Below are 15358 nucleotides of genomic sequence, written 5' to 3' on the forward strand. Positions count from 1 at the left end.
CCACTTATAAGTATATTGGATAGCATTGGCCTGACTGTAACTTCTGTGTAAGCTCAGCAGTGACCACCATCAGTTGTGAACTACTGCAAACTGACATTGATCTGCTGAATTCTCCAGATATATATAATATAATACTCAAGGATCTGATCCTCAGGTCTGTGCAAGCAGCAATAGCCTCGAGGAAATAAATGAAGTAGTCTTACCTTTCCAAGAGGCACATTGACATCAAGGCCAAAGAATAAAGGCAAGAGAGAAGAACAAGAATAGAAATAGAAACTGTAGAAGAAAAAGAAGATGGTGTAAAAACAAGATGTCATGGTGTTGTAAGCATCAGGATTAGTTCTTTTTGTACTCTGCAGGACAAGTAAAATAATTATGTATCCAGAGAACACTTTATTTCCCTAGTTGCTCCTGAAAGGGCTAAATCATCTCCACGTTTAGAACACAGACTCCATTTTTGCATTAATTTTGGTGATGAATTACAATCAGCACCATTTTGAAAGCCTGAGGTATATTTGTCACTGTGAACCATGATGAATTGCTCAAAGTCACAAAGCTGGATATCAAGCATAGCATGGAACAATTTTTAAGTGGGTTCAAAAACACTGCCTGTAATTCATGTTGGAAACAGCCTAGGAACAATGCATAATGTCAAACCCTAACCACTAAACATTGAATAATCAATGTTTAGATGCTTCTTTTTAATTATGAATGCATCTTTTTCTAGGATCTGAAGTTTTGTGAATTGAAAGCTCTTTTGAAAATTGACATTAAATGTCTCATATTCCAGGTCTTCATTATTATGGCATAAGTTTTAGTTTGTTTCTGATTTTCATCATACATTATGAGCTCACGTATTTCCAAGTTTAATATATTAGAGAGAAAGACACTGAGTCGTAGCAATACTAGAGTTTTGGCAGAAAAGTGGAAAGGAAAATGTAAATCAAGTTTTAGATTAAGCCCACATGTTTTGCTATTGGAACATATATACTAACTCAAAGAACTCATTGGCATTACTGTCATTGCACTAATATAGCCAGTATTTCATATTATGTATGTATGTAGATATCTACACATATAACTATATTGGCAAAGTGCACACTGGCAGTGCATCTTATACCAGCAGTGGAAGTCTGATATTTCTAGAAAGTATGCTAATGTTAAATTTTGGGCCCATACTGTGATTTTTTTTTCCCAGCAATGCTGCCTAACCTATCTAAAATTATAAAATCTTTATGTGATAGAGCAGGCCTTACTCCTCAAAAAAAAATACAGCTCAGCTTTTCATATGAAAATATAAAAATACATACATACATATATATATACACACACACATGCATATATAAATACATATATGTGGGGGGGGTTGTGTGTGTGTATACATGTATATATAAAATTAATATATATAGTTCTTGGATAGTTCAGTTTATAGGCAAGATTTTGTACCATACTCAAACCGCAGTCACTTGCAATCTTCAATACGGAGGATAGGATCAGAACCCAAGTTCCTTAGTCCTGCCAAATAAGGACCATCTTCAAACCTTCACTCAGTTTCATTTGGTCCTTCGTGCTTGCTAACCTCAACCTGGCTTTATTAAAAGTATTGTCTACCAATACAGCATATAACAACCACGTAAAGGCTTCATTATTTGGTCCAATATCATTCATTAAAATGTTCATAATGTAATTATTTATTTCCTAAAATGAAAACATAGTTTGTTGTGGAATGGACTCTACAGTTAAAGCTTAGATATAATGAAAGTCACAAATTGAAAAGAAAGCAGAGTAGAAAGACACTAATAGGGTCCAACTGATCCAGCTTAACAGAAAGGACACGTAGTTCACGAAAACTGGGTCATGACCCTCAAAAAAATTTATCAGTTTGCTTCAGAAACATAACAGAACTAACCTTTTCCTCCAGATCCTTGATTTGTCTCTTTTGGATATCAGTTTTATCTTCTAAATCTCGGATTCTCTGGAAAATGAAAAAGAAAACATTTAGACCAAGTTCTTAGTAGGCTTGCTCTGCTGAACAAGTAACACGGTGTCCCAGGTGCTAAAAGCTTAGACATGAACAGATCCATTTCTTTATTAGGGATCATCTTGTGCACTACCATCAGTCCATCCACTGGCCCTTTCAAACCCCAATTTTACCTCACATACCACTGTTCAAACATGCTGTTGCATATATTTGACTGCATCCTTAAATGCTGGAAATTAAACTGAAGTCAGAGTTATTTATATCAGTAGAGGATCTGTTCCATATTTCTGCTTTTATATTTATTAATCATGTGGTAAAGAGAGGGAAAGCATAAGGTCTGGAGGTAAACAGGATTGCATCATTTTTACACTCTTTAGAATTATGTCATGATTCGTTAATTTTTTTTAGTCTGATACATTGAAAGAGGGTTAAAGTATTATTACTAGATCTGAAATGATAAATGTATATGGTACTATGAAAATATTGATTCTGTGGTGAGCTAGAAAGATGTAATTGGTTGCCAAGGTGTATTTTAAACAGTACTATTAAAAAAAATGTAACATGAATTTAACTTTTGGCATTTGGGGAAAAAATATCCTGCAGAGTAGGAGACAGAATTACTAACCATAAAAAATGAAGCTATGAATCTCTGTATCTTTTCTCTGCTTAGTCAGGGGAGTAAGCTTCTGGGTCAGCAAACAGCTGAAAGCCAGAGGGGCAAACCAGGAGACACCTGGAGCATATGGCATCTGCAGAATAGATGGCATTCCTGTGACCATTTTCCTAACTGTCTGGAGACCAGAGAACTAGCAGATGGCAGCCTTTAAACACTATCTCTTCCATTTGCTGCCTCTCATCCTTTCCCAACCCCATCTGCAACAGAGGCTGGGTAAGAGTTTTTCAAAGAAGTCTGAACTCCTTTGTCAGTATTAATCAAGGCAATGGTCATTGCTGAAATCAAAAAGTTCTTCATTCCATAAAGACCTGGTAAGAAGGATGCTTACCTGAAATAAAGTGGAGCAATTTGAAGTCTCCAAATCAGAATCAGGCAGGACTGTGAAAACTACATTTTCATGTCTAAACCAGAAACCCTAACCACCATGCATGCTCTTTCTCTTATTCCCATAAACAACAAGTGAGTAGTTTTTGTTTCATTTTACAGCTGTCACGTTAATTAGCATATGATGATCGTTTGCTGTGCTGCTTTGAGACCTCACAGCTTGCACAGCAGCAAACACTGGTCTTTGATGTGAATTGTACTATATCTCAGTGATAAAACAACAACTTCCCACTTCAGGAGAGACAGAGCAGCAGTGTCTGGAAAACCAGATGGCTCTTCTATGCAACGTGAGCCAGAGGCCTTTATACAGTTCCTCCTGTACCAAGTCCAATAACTAGGGCTGACCATTTGCATTACAAAGCTGGATTCATGAAGATAGAATTCTGGATGAAATCCATTTGGTTTAGAATTTTAAAAGTTAAAATATGCCAAAACAATCCACCACAAAATAATAACTGCGTGCAGTTGTGCACACAGTAAAGACATCATCTATGAGGTAACTCAAAAAACTAGATGCCAGGCTCACACACGAACCTGGAACTTGCTTAAGTTTGATCTTAGCTTAAGTTTTTATACAACAAAACTGAACAGACCCACATGTGCTTGGTTCCCGTGTCTTACCTGATGAGCCTGCTGGAGCAGCTCCATTCTCTCCTGAAGAATCTGGCAATCGTATTCTCTGCTTTTCCTCAGCATCTGACGTCTTAGCTTTTCTACTGCTGTCCTCAGCTCTTCCTGCTGTTTTTCAGTGAGCAGTTCCCCAAATTTTATCACTGTTTCTTGCTGCAAAGCATTGTACAATGTGGCTTCAAGCTCCTGGATCCTCTGGTCAATGCAAACCAGAAGTCAATTAGAGATGGAACAGTCTACAAACCTTTGTGGGAATAGGGGGGTGTTAGTGGCATTTTCAGGCACCTGCATGAGAGGTAGTCTCTATGCTCAAGTGTGCAAAAATATGAAAAGCAGAACTCATAAGAATGGTTCAGTATTTTCACAAAAATATGTGGGCTTTTATTTTTATCATATTTCAATATTAATTTTCACTGAAATCCCTCACTGACTTTTTTTTTTCAAACAGTTACACAGATGATCAGGAGCCGGATGGAATTTTCACACCTATCTCATAATTGTAATTAGAAAAAGATGAGTATTTTGCCAATTCTAAAATTTTGACCCACTCTGTTAAAAACCCAGAGAAGAAAGATTGAAGGTCAGCATATCAGACTACAATGCTCTTGCATCAATGAGTTCTCTTACCAACTGACATATGAACGTGCACATGCACTTATCAGACCTACATGCAGTCCTCTTTGATACGGCAGTGTTTTACAGCAGAAGCTCTTGCTATTTGTGGCATATTGTCTTCTTGCTACAATGTGTGCTAAATGGGCCATCTAAGATTCCAGATCTGAGTTCCAGTTGGTTGCACTGACTCCAGCTGGACAAGCTGACCTTAATGAACAACATCTGCTTCTAACTAACAAAATAGTTTCTGTTTTCAGAGTACCCTGCCTTTTTATGGTGTGAAAAGGCTAGGTGTCATGTTGAGGCTGTGCGGACTGCATGGTAGTAAGTTAGCAGAATGGGAAATAACAAGCCAGATTTTTTTAAAAAATACTTAAGAAATACAAAAACCTCTCTTTTCCTGATCCTACAGGAATTTGTACCATGTCAAAGTGCTGGCCAGTATGTGCTGTAGCATTTCCTTTGTACATACCATGTATGCTTGATCAAGAGCTTGCTTCCTGTAGTCTAATTCTTCCTCCAAATAACCTTTTATTTTGCAAAATTGCTCCTACAATGAAGGATCATTTGGACAAAAAAAAAGTAATTAGTTACTCCAAACGCTGTGGGAAGTGTTATTCGATCAACTACAGGTGTCTGACTTTGGCAGGACTACGAGACTGGTCTTCAACTGACACTCTGTGTAGTTATTAATACCTGACTCAGATGGAAAAGTAGGAAGGGAAAATAGCTGTGTATACGTCATCAGGATCTGATCTACATGGAACTAAATCCATCATCTCTTTGTTGACTTCAGTGATATAGCTTGGCATTTTAGTACTATGGTTTAGGGTTTTCTGTGTAGTTTCCTAATATCTCCCCTTTGGAATCACAACTCCTTTTTTAGTTTCTCTCATTTCAGAAATGTGAAAGTGGAATAATCTAAACAGGAACAAGGCATATTCATGTCTGCATTATTTGAGGAAACCTGCTGTGCTTTCTATTTTCATCTATCTTAAGTAGAACTGACTTGAGTATAGACATACCATAGGAACAGAATGTAAACCACTACAGTTACCCACTCATATCATTATGCTTGTTCAACTTTTATGTTATTTCCATTAACTAGAGTAAGAATAGGGCAAGGTAATAACTTTACTGAAGTTCAGTTCAGCTATGAATGTCTTGCCTTTAGAATAAGGCCTTAAAATGTAATCGAAGAAAAAAAGAGTTAGAAATTCATTAGTTTCCCACTTAGGGGTGTCAAATGAAAATGAGATACAACAAGTGATGTTTAGACTGTGAATCTTACGAGGCAAAGAGCATAGTCTTTTTCATGTCTGAAAGTCACTGAGCAACATTGAGCCCTCTGTGTTTAATAATAAGCAGTCATCCTCACAGAAAGAGGGAAAGTTTTCATACAATAACTATTACTATTTCTCTGTGATTATGCTGTTGCATATGAAACAGACTAGAAACAATTCTATGGATTCACCATAAAATTTAGATGAAGCCTGCTTACTTAATTTGCCAAAAGACCTTCTTTTTAGACCTTCTTTTTGGCATGTCAGATAAATGCAACACATTCAGTGGCTTGCTTCTAAAATGTATATTCAGAAAAACTTCCCTACCATATCACTCTCCAGTTCCATCATCTTCTGATGCAGAGCAGCTTCAGCTCCCTCAATCTGCTGGATCCACTGGAGGACAGACAACAAAAGCTGTAACCTATCATGTTTTCTAGGCACGTGGGCAGTGGCAAATGGACATCTCCAGCATCTTATCCGTCTATTTTTAGATCTATTGCTAGCTCTGGGCCCTTCTTGAGTCTGTTCTCCTGTGAGTGGTGTAGCTGTGATGTCTACAGGTGATACTTGATAGGAAGCCAGAGGTTCACCATTGAATTACTGGAAGATGGAAAAGCACACTTCCTTGGATGGACAGGGGACCATATTACATCCCGTGGGTAAGGACCTGTGGGGCTGTAGCATCTGAAAATAGCTTAGCTGAGTAGATGGTAGTTCTCTGTGGATAGGGGAAATTGCTAAGTAGAATCCTTGGATGCCATCTTGCTGACATAGTTGCCTGCTATTTTTGATCCACAGAAAACAGTGTCAACCAACCCTCTTTTTCTTTTTCTTTTTCTTTTTTTTTTTTTTTTTTTTTTTTTCCAAGACAAGGAATTTAGATAAACATTTTCAGTGGAAATTTTGCATACAGATCTCTTCAGAAGCTTTGGAAATCTCAGGACTAGAAATCTGAGGCATTTTCTAATTATGGCTTAAATGCCTGATGGTTTCTCATTCAGTTTACAATTGCAAGTTTCATTTCACATTCTTTTTGTAATTGCAGCTGTTCTGACTTCACAGCTTGGGTCAGTTGTATTTGATATTCTTGCTGTTTTACCAAAGGTGTTTGGGATTGTGTTTACATTAAGGTACTTCTATTCTTGCAAAATCTCTGGTTGATATGCAGTATTATAAAATACTACTGCTGGTGCAGTTTACTTTATTTGAGGAACCACTTTCCTGGTATAAATTTTCCTATAGTTTCCTATAGTTCCTAGAAAGTTTGACAATATTGAAAACTACACAACAGAAAATTTCCAGAGTTAGATGAGGTCTTAGACAACACATGAGAAAAGCAAGCACATATGTTACCTTTTCTGCCAAGGACAATACAGTGGAAGCCTGAATTATGGCCACTTGCTCTTCATTTCTTAAATTCTGTGAGGAGAAAGAGAGGGATGAAAAAATAAGTCTAAGAGCAGCAGTTTCCCAGAGGAGAGTACTTTTCAAAGAAAGTACAAACCTGGTTCTTTCTGCATTAAACCAACAATAACAGAAGTCAATGAATATCTATTATCCAGACAATAGATTAGCTCTAGAGCGCTTAAGGGGAACTCTGTCATGTGTGTAGGGTGTCCTATTTCCATCTAAATATTCAGAGTGTAGTAACATAATAAAAAGAGCACTGCTTTTGCCTTTCTGCATGATGTGTACTGATTATGTTTTCATACCACCGCATCTTATGAGAAATGTAGACTAAAATCAGACGCATTTGTCTGTCCTTATACTGGTTTTATAAAGCTGAATTTCCATTAAGCTTTTTTAAAAATAATGCTAATTTTCATCAGCATTAAGCAAAGAGACAATCACTGTCTGTAGTTTTTATTTCTTATATGCTTTTTTAAAGGTATTTAAAGTGGGCTAGATATACAGGATGTTTTCTTTCACATGGATGACTAAAGTGGGCAGCAATGCCCACCCAAAAAGCCACAGAGGATTTGTCTATTTATGAAACTGCTTGCAGAGGAATCTTAGTTCTAAGAAAGATGTGGTTGGCTCAGACAACCAATCTAGTTCATATACTTTAGCAAAGTTCAGACACGAGTCCTTCCCAGTCTGTTAAGAGAGGTTAAAGCTGGAATTTCATTACTAGTTCCCTGATTACTGAAATCTCCCAAATGCTTAATTTATGGAGACAAACACACTTTAAGTGAATGATTCTAGTATTAATAATTTCAGCAAATACCTTAGAAAACAGCCATGGTAGTCATAGATTTCACTTATACAACTTGTATAGGGAAAACATCTCCCACTTCGGCTTACCCCATTATCACCTAGGATGTCTAACTGCTTTATGAGGTCTGGGATGCTGACATCCTACAAAGAAAGAATAAAATAAAAGCATGGGATGCACAATTAATCACAGCTGCAATATTTGTCCCTCCTATAACTAATACTGAGATCAACCAAACATTTTGTATTATCTCATGCAAATGCATCATACACCAAATTCCAGCTGCCTTTGAGCCAGGGTTTACGATTATGTAATAATCAGAACTCCATTTCAACTGCATTAGTCATCACACATGCTTACCTTAGACTGAATTTAAATGCTTAAAATTTAGTAAAGTTACTATCAGAGATGGATATAATGGGTTATGTGGGCAGCATCCATCACTGCTGGGTTAGCAGTGCTGTGTTACAAAAATAACCTACCTTAACTCCCTCCTTCATGCAGTATATCTGCAGAGCACTCACACCATCTGAGAATGGGTGAATCTGGAGATTAAATGGTGGGGATCGTCTCTCTCTTTCCTTAAAGTAAATTAAAAAGACATCAGAGGTATGTGACTCAGGACTACTAGGATACTCAGACTTACACATTTCCTCATCCTGGTAAGTCATACTTTCTAACATCTGTGGAAAGTAATAAATTCAAACAATAAATAAAGTTATTCAGCTTTGCTATTTTTATACACCTTGACTGGATATAGCTTACAAATATTTGTCCAGCTTTGAAGGATCAATGGAAATAATTAAAAAATATTTTGAAAAATGTTATTTCTCATCCCTTTCAGGAATTCAGGCAAGCACAGAAGTGAAGAACAAATTTCACTTTTAAATGTGTTTTGGTTTACAAATATTTAAGTGAATTTACAAGTTCAGTTGTAACAGAAACACAGTTGTCAGCTAAAACTGTGGGAAAAGTTTGTAAATAAGGAACAAATCTGTCACAACTCTGATTCATGAGAGCTAGGAAAGGCTCTGTGTTACCCAGTCTGAATGGCAAATGTATAAAGCCTTAGACAACAACTGAAAAGTGCAACTGAAAAAATAGTTTATCCTAGAGAACAGATCAGATGGAAGGTTTTCTTCGTTGGGATTCGTAACAAGAATACATAACTAAAGAGAAAAAGTCTAAAGAAAGGAAAATACAAGTCTGATATACTCCTCCTCTTGCCACATACAGAATCTTCTGAAGCTCCTTAAGGAACCTCCAAAGTCACCTGAGGTAACTCTGTTAATTTGTGTTCAAGGTCATGAGAAAGCTCCTCAACAGAAAACATGCCTGATGCCTGTGAAAATGACAATGCTTGGAAGCAGGCAGATAGTCTGAACATCTGCCTGTCATCTCTGTGACTCTTGTTATTCGTATTGTGGTAGTAGCTAAAAAACTTAGGACATTTTCATGCAAAGTATTATAAAAACACAGGCATGTACTATTGTTTTGACACATACGCACCACACAGTGTTTTTGACACATTGCCCATAATAATGTTAAAGACTATAGGACTAAGACTGCATTCACCAGTACAAAACATCTCCTATCCTCACTTCAGGGGCAGGAAACTGAGGTAGAGACTGCTGTAGTCCTGAAAGGGTGCCATCAGGGCACTCAGAGTCAGCAGAGAGGTATCTCCCCTCTGAGAGGAGATCTGACCCAGCCCTCAGCAATGTGTATGAAGTTGGGGTATAAGGCTTGCTTATCTGGATAATTTTATTCAATTTCTGTTAATTTTAACAGATCCTGGCCAGCACTGGGCACCTTTACTCTCAGCCAGCAAAAAAAAAAAAAAAAAAAAAAAAAAAAAAAAAAAAAAAGCATGATGACAACAGATAGCTTCAAAATGCTAGAAAAAACATATTCATAGCTGTGGCAAACTAGTAGAGTCACACCGAAGTTAATCAGCTAAGCTGATCTATGCAAACCGGGCACATGGCTCAGTGAGAAGTGAACCAGTCAAGTACAGAGCTTACTATTTCCAAGATATCAGAGCTGACATACTTCCACAGACCATCTCTAATTAGATATTCCAGGCCTGATTTGTTTGTCTGTTATATCACTAAAATGACGATGTAAACATTTCATTAAAGTTGATGTCCCATGCAAGTGTGCTATTTCAACCTGCTCCCAACTCTACTGTAAAGAGCTCGTCTGTCACCTCCAGCTCAAGATTGCGGAATTCCAGCAGCTCATTCTGGTCTCGGGCATCCTGCAGCTCTTGTTGCAAGCGGTGGTTTTCTGCTTCCAGTTTCTCTATCTAATAGAAATAGATAAATTCATGAGCTGTGTGACTGTTATAAGAAACACTGAATATTTAGCAAGTAGCAGTTCAGGGAGCATAGGCAGTGCAAAATCCAAACTCTAGATATGATTCAGTACTTGCTGTGTTACCTCAATGTGTCTTCAGTTTACAGGTAGACTTCTTGCTAAACATCATAAAATATTTTGGTTGAAGGTCTACATAAAGGAATGCAATCCTAGTGAGGGTTAGCTCTTTATAAAGTGTCAGGTTAACTATTAGGTTAGTCTATGTAGGCTATTAGACACTGCACTCAGAGTGAAGACTGGAATAGTTTGTCTGGGGAGGGGCTGTGGAGACATTATTGTTGAAGGACCCGGTGAACAGGCTGCCAAACATCTATCAGGATGTTTATTCAGACACAGAAACAGCCAGTGCTGGCCTGGAGAAGGGTTTGGGCTAGATCAGACATTCCCCATGAACTGGTGTTGGGATTTGGGGACAGCTGTTTCTTTTGCTGTCTCTGTGGAGGCTGTTACCCAAACAGCCATCCAGCTCTGGGTGAGCTCTCATGTGAACTGCACTGCAAGCATCTCCACACAAACAGTTCTGTTGATTAGCAGATAGAGGTGAAGAACAGCCACCAGCCAACTAACTATCTTGCTTGCTGTGGACAATTCCATCAGTAGCTCTACTGCCTGTAGTCTTCTGCAAGTCTCTAGCTAGTGCCACAACCTGTATTTTGCAATCCAGCTTTCTGAGCATGGCCCAGAAAAGCGGAGATAGGGAGCACAGTAAGTCTGAGGTCAAATGAGCCACCCACGGTGAAGTAATAGAGTTGGAGTTGCAGTTTGTCTAGGTGGGAAAGTATGGCACAGGGCTGGAGGCTTATAAGGGGTGTTTATGGAAGAAGAGAAACAAAGGCTAAGAAACCTTGCTTGTGTAGGCAAAAGAAGGAAAGATATTGGGTACTGGGTGTTATGGCCTCTATTGCTGATGGCAGTAGTATGTATGGCCACTGTTGGTTATATATCAGCAAGGCTGAGGTCCTTCGTAGTCCGATTTTCCACTTTTAAATATACATATATATAAACACACACACATGCACACATATATATAAACACATACATACACACATATACACACTCATCTATATAGGGAGAGGTGCTGTTCCTGAATGCATCAGGTGACTGAGGAGTTTAAGTTTCACTAGAGCTACAGAAATAAGCTCTTAAAAATACACAGAATGTATGTAGATCGGGAGTATGAAAGTGTTCTGGTATTACAGGGTGATTGCGTTTACCTATTTCTGTTTCACACCTAGAAGTAGAGTCCAAAATGTCCTGCCAGGATAGCAACAGCAGAGACTTTAGTGTAAGATTACATGAAGGCAACTGACTGCACCCTGAAGATAGAATGCTGCAGCAGAGCTTCCAGCTGCCAAGATGGCAGTTTATCGGCAGTTAGTGAATCAGCCTAGGAAGTGCTAGCAACAACAGCACCTAAGACAGAGCTAGAGAAGACCTGTCTATCCATATGTTATCCTATCCATATCCATCCATACAGTTCTGTCCTTACAGAACATCTATAAGCACCAGCCCTCATGTCCAAAAAGTGTATTGCATGATGCAAACTATTCTTCAAAGTCAACACCCAAAAGTTTTGAATGTACCTTGTCTAAAAGCTCTTGATTCCTCTTAATGAAAAGCTGTTTGTCTTCCACCCAGTGCGAGTCCTGTTGGATGAAGCAGTACTGTTACAAAATAATCAGACTCCATGAGGTTTGGCATTTTTATTGAAAAATGGAGCTGTAATATACAGGCTTTAAATTCCTGTAGCAACAAGCTACAGATTACAGTAAAACAATGAATTAATCAACCAAATTGTAGCAAAGCTTCTGAACTCATTAGGCCCACCTGTTTACTCAAGAGTGACACTGCAACCTGTGAAAGTCTATACTGAAATTGTGCTAGGGATATTGTGAGCAGAGCAGGTAAAATCCAGTATCACAAAAGAAAATACACAAGAAGTGCTTACCTGCCCCTTCTGTGCCAAAGTTTTCTCCAGATCTTCTATTTTGGCTTTATATCTCTGGACTTCAGCTTGGAGTTGCTCCTGAGCCTATTGAAGTCAGGCACAGCATAAAACAGTAACAGAAAGAGAAATACGGCTGATACACAAAGAAAATCAAACACAGCAAAAAGTCTGGTGAACATTTCCACTGAGTGAGTAACCAGTATGAAGATTCTGGCTGAGTGGTATTTTATGCCACTTCACAGACTGGCCTAAGATGACACAAGGAGACAGAATGGAAAATCAGCGCGTGCGCACACACACACATCCCGCCAAGTTTATTATTACTTGTCACATTAGAGTAGCAAAACCCAAGCACAGATATCCAGCATAATAGGCTGTGCTCAGAGAACCTAGCAAGAGGCAGAAGAACTACATTAAAGAAAATGTGCTGAGCAGATGAGGCAGGCAAAGGGTAGTAGAAAGAAGCACGCATATCTGCCTCAGAGATTTTCAATAACTGACTGGGCAAAGCACTGAGCAACTCTCTATCATCTCACAGCCGACCATGCTTTGAGCAGGAAGTAGGACTACAGACACCTAAGGTCTCTTCAAGCCTGAATGACTCTATGATTAAAGGGACAATATTTTTATCCTTGGAAGGCTTACTGTAATCTTCATCATGCCAAAATTTGTATTTAATTTTCATGACTCTGTCAGAAACATTCAGGTGAGTACTTCTAAACTTGGTGCAATGTATGTCATTATGAAAGCCAAGACTTCATTTACATTTACAAACTTCTGTATCTCTGAGCAAAAGATGGGAAATCCCTTGTGATTCTGTGCCAAATGGCAGAATTGCGTGCTTTGGCATGCCTGCTTAAATGCAGAGTTTTCAGGTTCAGCTGGAGGACAACATCTTTTAAGTTGAGTATATCATCAGTCTCTTTAAATGCGCTCAGCAAATAGTGAAATCGATGTCTCCCTGTTGTATGGATATGTAATTCCATTTCCTTTTATGTCATTTTCAGGTGTGTATATATACTGGTAGCAATGAAATGCTTTTCTTCGCCATGAACAAATACTGACCTTGGCTTCTCTTTCAGCATCTATAATGCCTCCTGTCTGCTCCTGCAGTAGTGCATAAGCTCTCTGCAGGGCCTGGTACTCCTTTGTCAGCTGTCGAAACCGCAGCTCTGATTCTTCCGCTGCTAAGTTCTGAGAGAATAGAAAGGACATGTCTAAGCACCAGACATCACAGCATTGCCAAAGAATGCAAATATGATTTGTTAAAAACAGTAGTTGGTTTACAGGTCTTGATTTAAAATAGCTTTTTAAATTGAATTGCTGTAGTATGAAGTAATAAGAATGTGACACTTACACTGTGTTTGTAAGTCTTCACACTAAAAGAATTGTGAGTTTTATTTTCTTGAAGGTGGGAGAGGAAAAAAATCATCTCAAATTGCAACAAAGGCATAGTGGTAGGCTCTAGGGACTAAATTTTGAAAGAATCTCCCATTTAGTATTTTAGTATATCAGTAATCAAAACTGAGGCCAAACTTACAGAAAAACATCACTCAGTATGCACCAATAAAACCTGAGTGTCTTTGAGAGCCTGGCCGCTTGGTTTGGAAGTCAAAGTCTCTTGAAAACTTGGCTCTAAGTGAGGAAGAAGTCAAATCTTACCTCATCCAAATCATCGTCTGGGGTTGCTGGTGTTCTGTCTGTTCTATATGAGGCCATGGAGGATGTTTCAGAGTCCATGGAATCATCATCGTAGCCAAAAACTGTATCCACTACATGCCTCTAAAGAAGGAAAAACATGCAATTTCTGAATCTCCTTGGAAGCAGACAGTATGGCTCCTGACGAGGAAAAAAGTTAGTCAGCTTCAAAATTGCATTCCTATATACCAAAAGAAAAAGAAAAAAGGAAAGATATGAAAGAAGAGGTGTGATCTGCCTCTGTGAATATCATCTCCAACCAAACTCTAAAGGAATGACATCAAAGACTAGATCTGATACTGAGGGAAAATATAAGTAACACTGTAGGTAGTGTATCTTAAATGCTCATTGATCAGTTTGTCTGCATAATTACTCATATGTCAGGTATCAAGTGCTCAAATCCACATGCTGAAACTCAAACCTGCAGGTCAAGCAGCTCCATCTTTATAGAATATCACTCACTGTTTTCATCTAATAGGTTAATTAAATTATTTAGATTGGAGATAGTGAGGTGTCCAACACAGAACCAAACTGTAGTGTGAGCAATCTCTTTCAACATATGGCAGTTAACATAGTATTGAGATGTGCAAAATACAAGTCTCAGTTCCTTTGTACCAGCTTTGTGTTACCATAGCTTTTACTGACTTACAGCGAGTAACAGTAGTATTGGGGAGAGAAGTGCTAAGATTCAGCAGTATCAGCAGTGTCCATGAGAGAAGAATCAGGTTCTCTATTCTCCCACTTAGACATCTCTAGTCCTTTAGAACATTACCTTTGAAGATCAGTCTACATGTTGACAGATGTCTTCTGAACCATTCTGGGGTTAACAATCTTTCCTCCTGCCTTCATGCAAGGGCAGAGACTTTTCTCTAGCATGCTGCTACTCCCATTACATTTTTCAAGTTTTAGATTAAGCCAGATCCTCAGCTCAGAAAAATTAATCAGTAGAACACCACTGCCTAAGGTGACATTTTTCACTTCCACTGCTGAGATTACAACTTTCTAAACCTGGGATTAGAATCATGCAAAAACATACACCAAAGCTGCCAAGAAACAAGATGTCCTCAGAGGACAAAGAGCAACCAAGCTCTATTTCCTACGTAATCCCACCATGCTCTGGAGATGAGATTTGGCTGTTGCAAAATCATTCCTGAATCCAACTGATAAAAGAGCTATTTGAATCACGGTTCACTACTCAGCTCTGAAATTGTTCTAAATCATACCATGGACTGGACTAGATCAAAGTTCAAGAAAACATAAGAGGCAGCTGAAGACCTGTGAAACTAAGCCAAAAGGCTCAAGTTTTCAGGCAGAAATTTCCACTTGCAGAAAAAAAGATATATAAGTACTTTGCTTTAGTATGAATTGCAAGATTGGCCCAGATGTGCTATGAAAATCAGATAGCAGAAGACAGAAAAGAAGGTCTCTAGAAATGTAAAAACATCTCAGCATAATAGGCCTCAAAACCAGTATTTATACAAAATAGATTTAATACAGATTATAACTTTTTCAGAGAGGGGGAAAAAAGCCTGATTTTTCCAAAAAT

The 15358-nt window shown here is 38.3% G+C and overlaps 1 protein-coding gene across 6 annotated transcripts in view; it reads right to left on the bottom strand.

The window, feature by feature from the left end:
- Positions 1 to 15358, bottom strand: part of JAKMIP2 (janus kinase and microtubule interacting protein 2) — a 76220-nt gene that overhangs the window by 8653 nt on the left and 52209 nt on the right. For 3 of the 6 annotated variants that reach the window (XM_062587036.1, XM_062587037.1, XM_062587040.1), the window contains exons 9-21: positions 13777 to 13896; positions 13180 to 13308; positions 12115 to 12198; positions 11750 to 11812; positions 9997 to 10095; positions 8270 to 8368; positions 7877 to 7930; positions 6926 to 6991; positions 5897 to 5965; positions 4759 to 4836; positions 3663 to 3866; positions 1910 to 1975; positions 204 to 276 (exon numbers count right to left, since the gene is read on the bottom strand). In XM_062587036.1, coding sequence (XP_062443020.1) covers positions 226 to 276; positions 1910 to 1975; positions 3663 to 3866; positions 4759 to 4836; positions 5897 to 5965; positions 6926 to 6991; positions 7877 to 7930; positions 8270 to 8368; positions 9997 to 10095; positions 11750 to 11812; positions 12115 to 12198; positions 13180 to 13308; positions 13777 to 13896 — 1182 coding nt within the window. In that variant the 3' untranslated portion in view covers positions 204 to 225. The remainder of the gene's footprint in view (positions 1 to 203; positions 277 to 1909; positions 1976 to 3662; positions 3867 to 4758; positions 4837 to 5896; positions 5966 to 6925; positions 6992 to 7876; positions 7931 to 8269; positions 8369 to 9996; positions 10096 to 11749; positions 11813 to 12114; positions 12199 to 13179; positions 13309 to 13776; positions 13897 to 15358) is intronic. The other 3 variants (XM_062587039.1, XM_062587038.1, XM_062587042.1) reach the window with 2 other exon arrangements.

The sequence above is a fragment of the Rhea pennata genome, chromosome 14 (assembly GCF_028389875.1).
Source record: "Rhea pennata isolate bPtePen1 chromosome 14, bPtePen1.pri, whole genome shotgun sequence".
Lineage (NCBI taxonomy): Eukaryota > Metazoa > Chordata > Aves > Rheiformes > Rheidae > Rhea > Rhea pennata.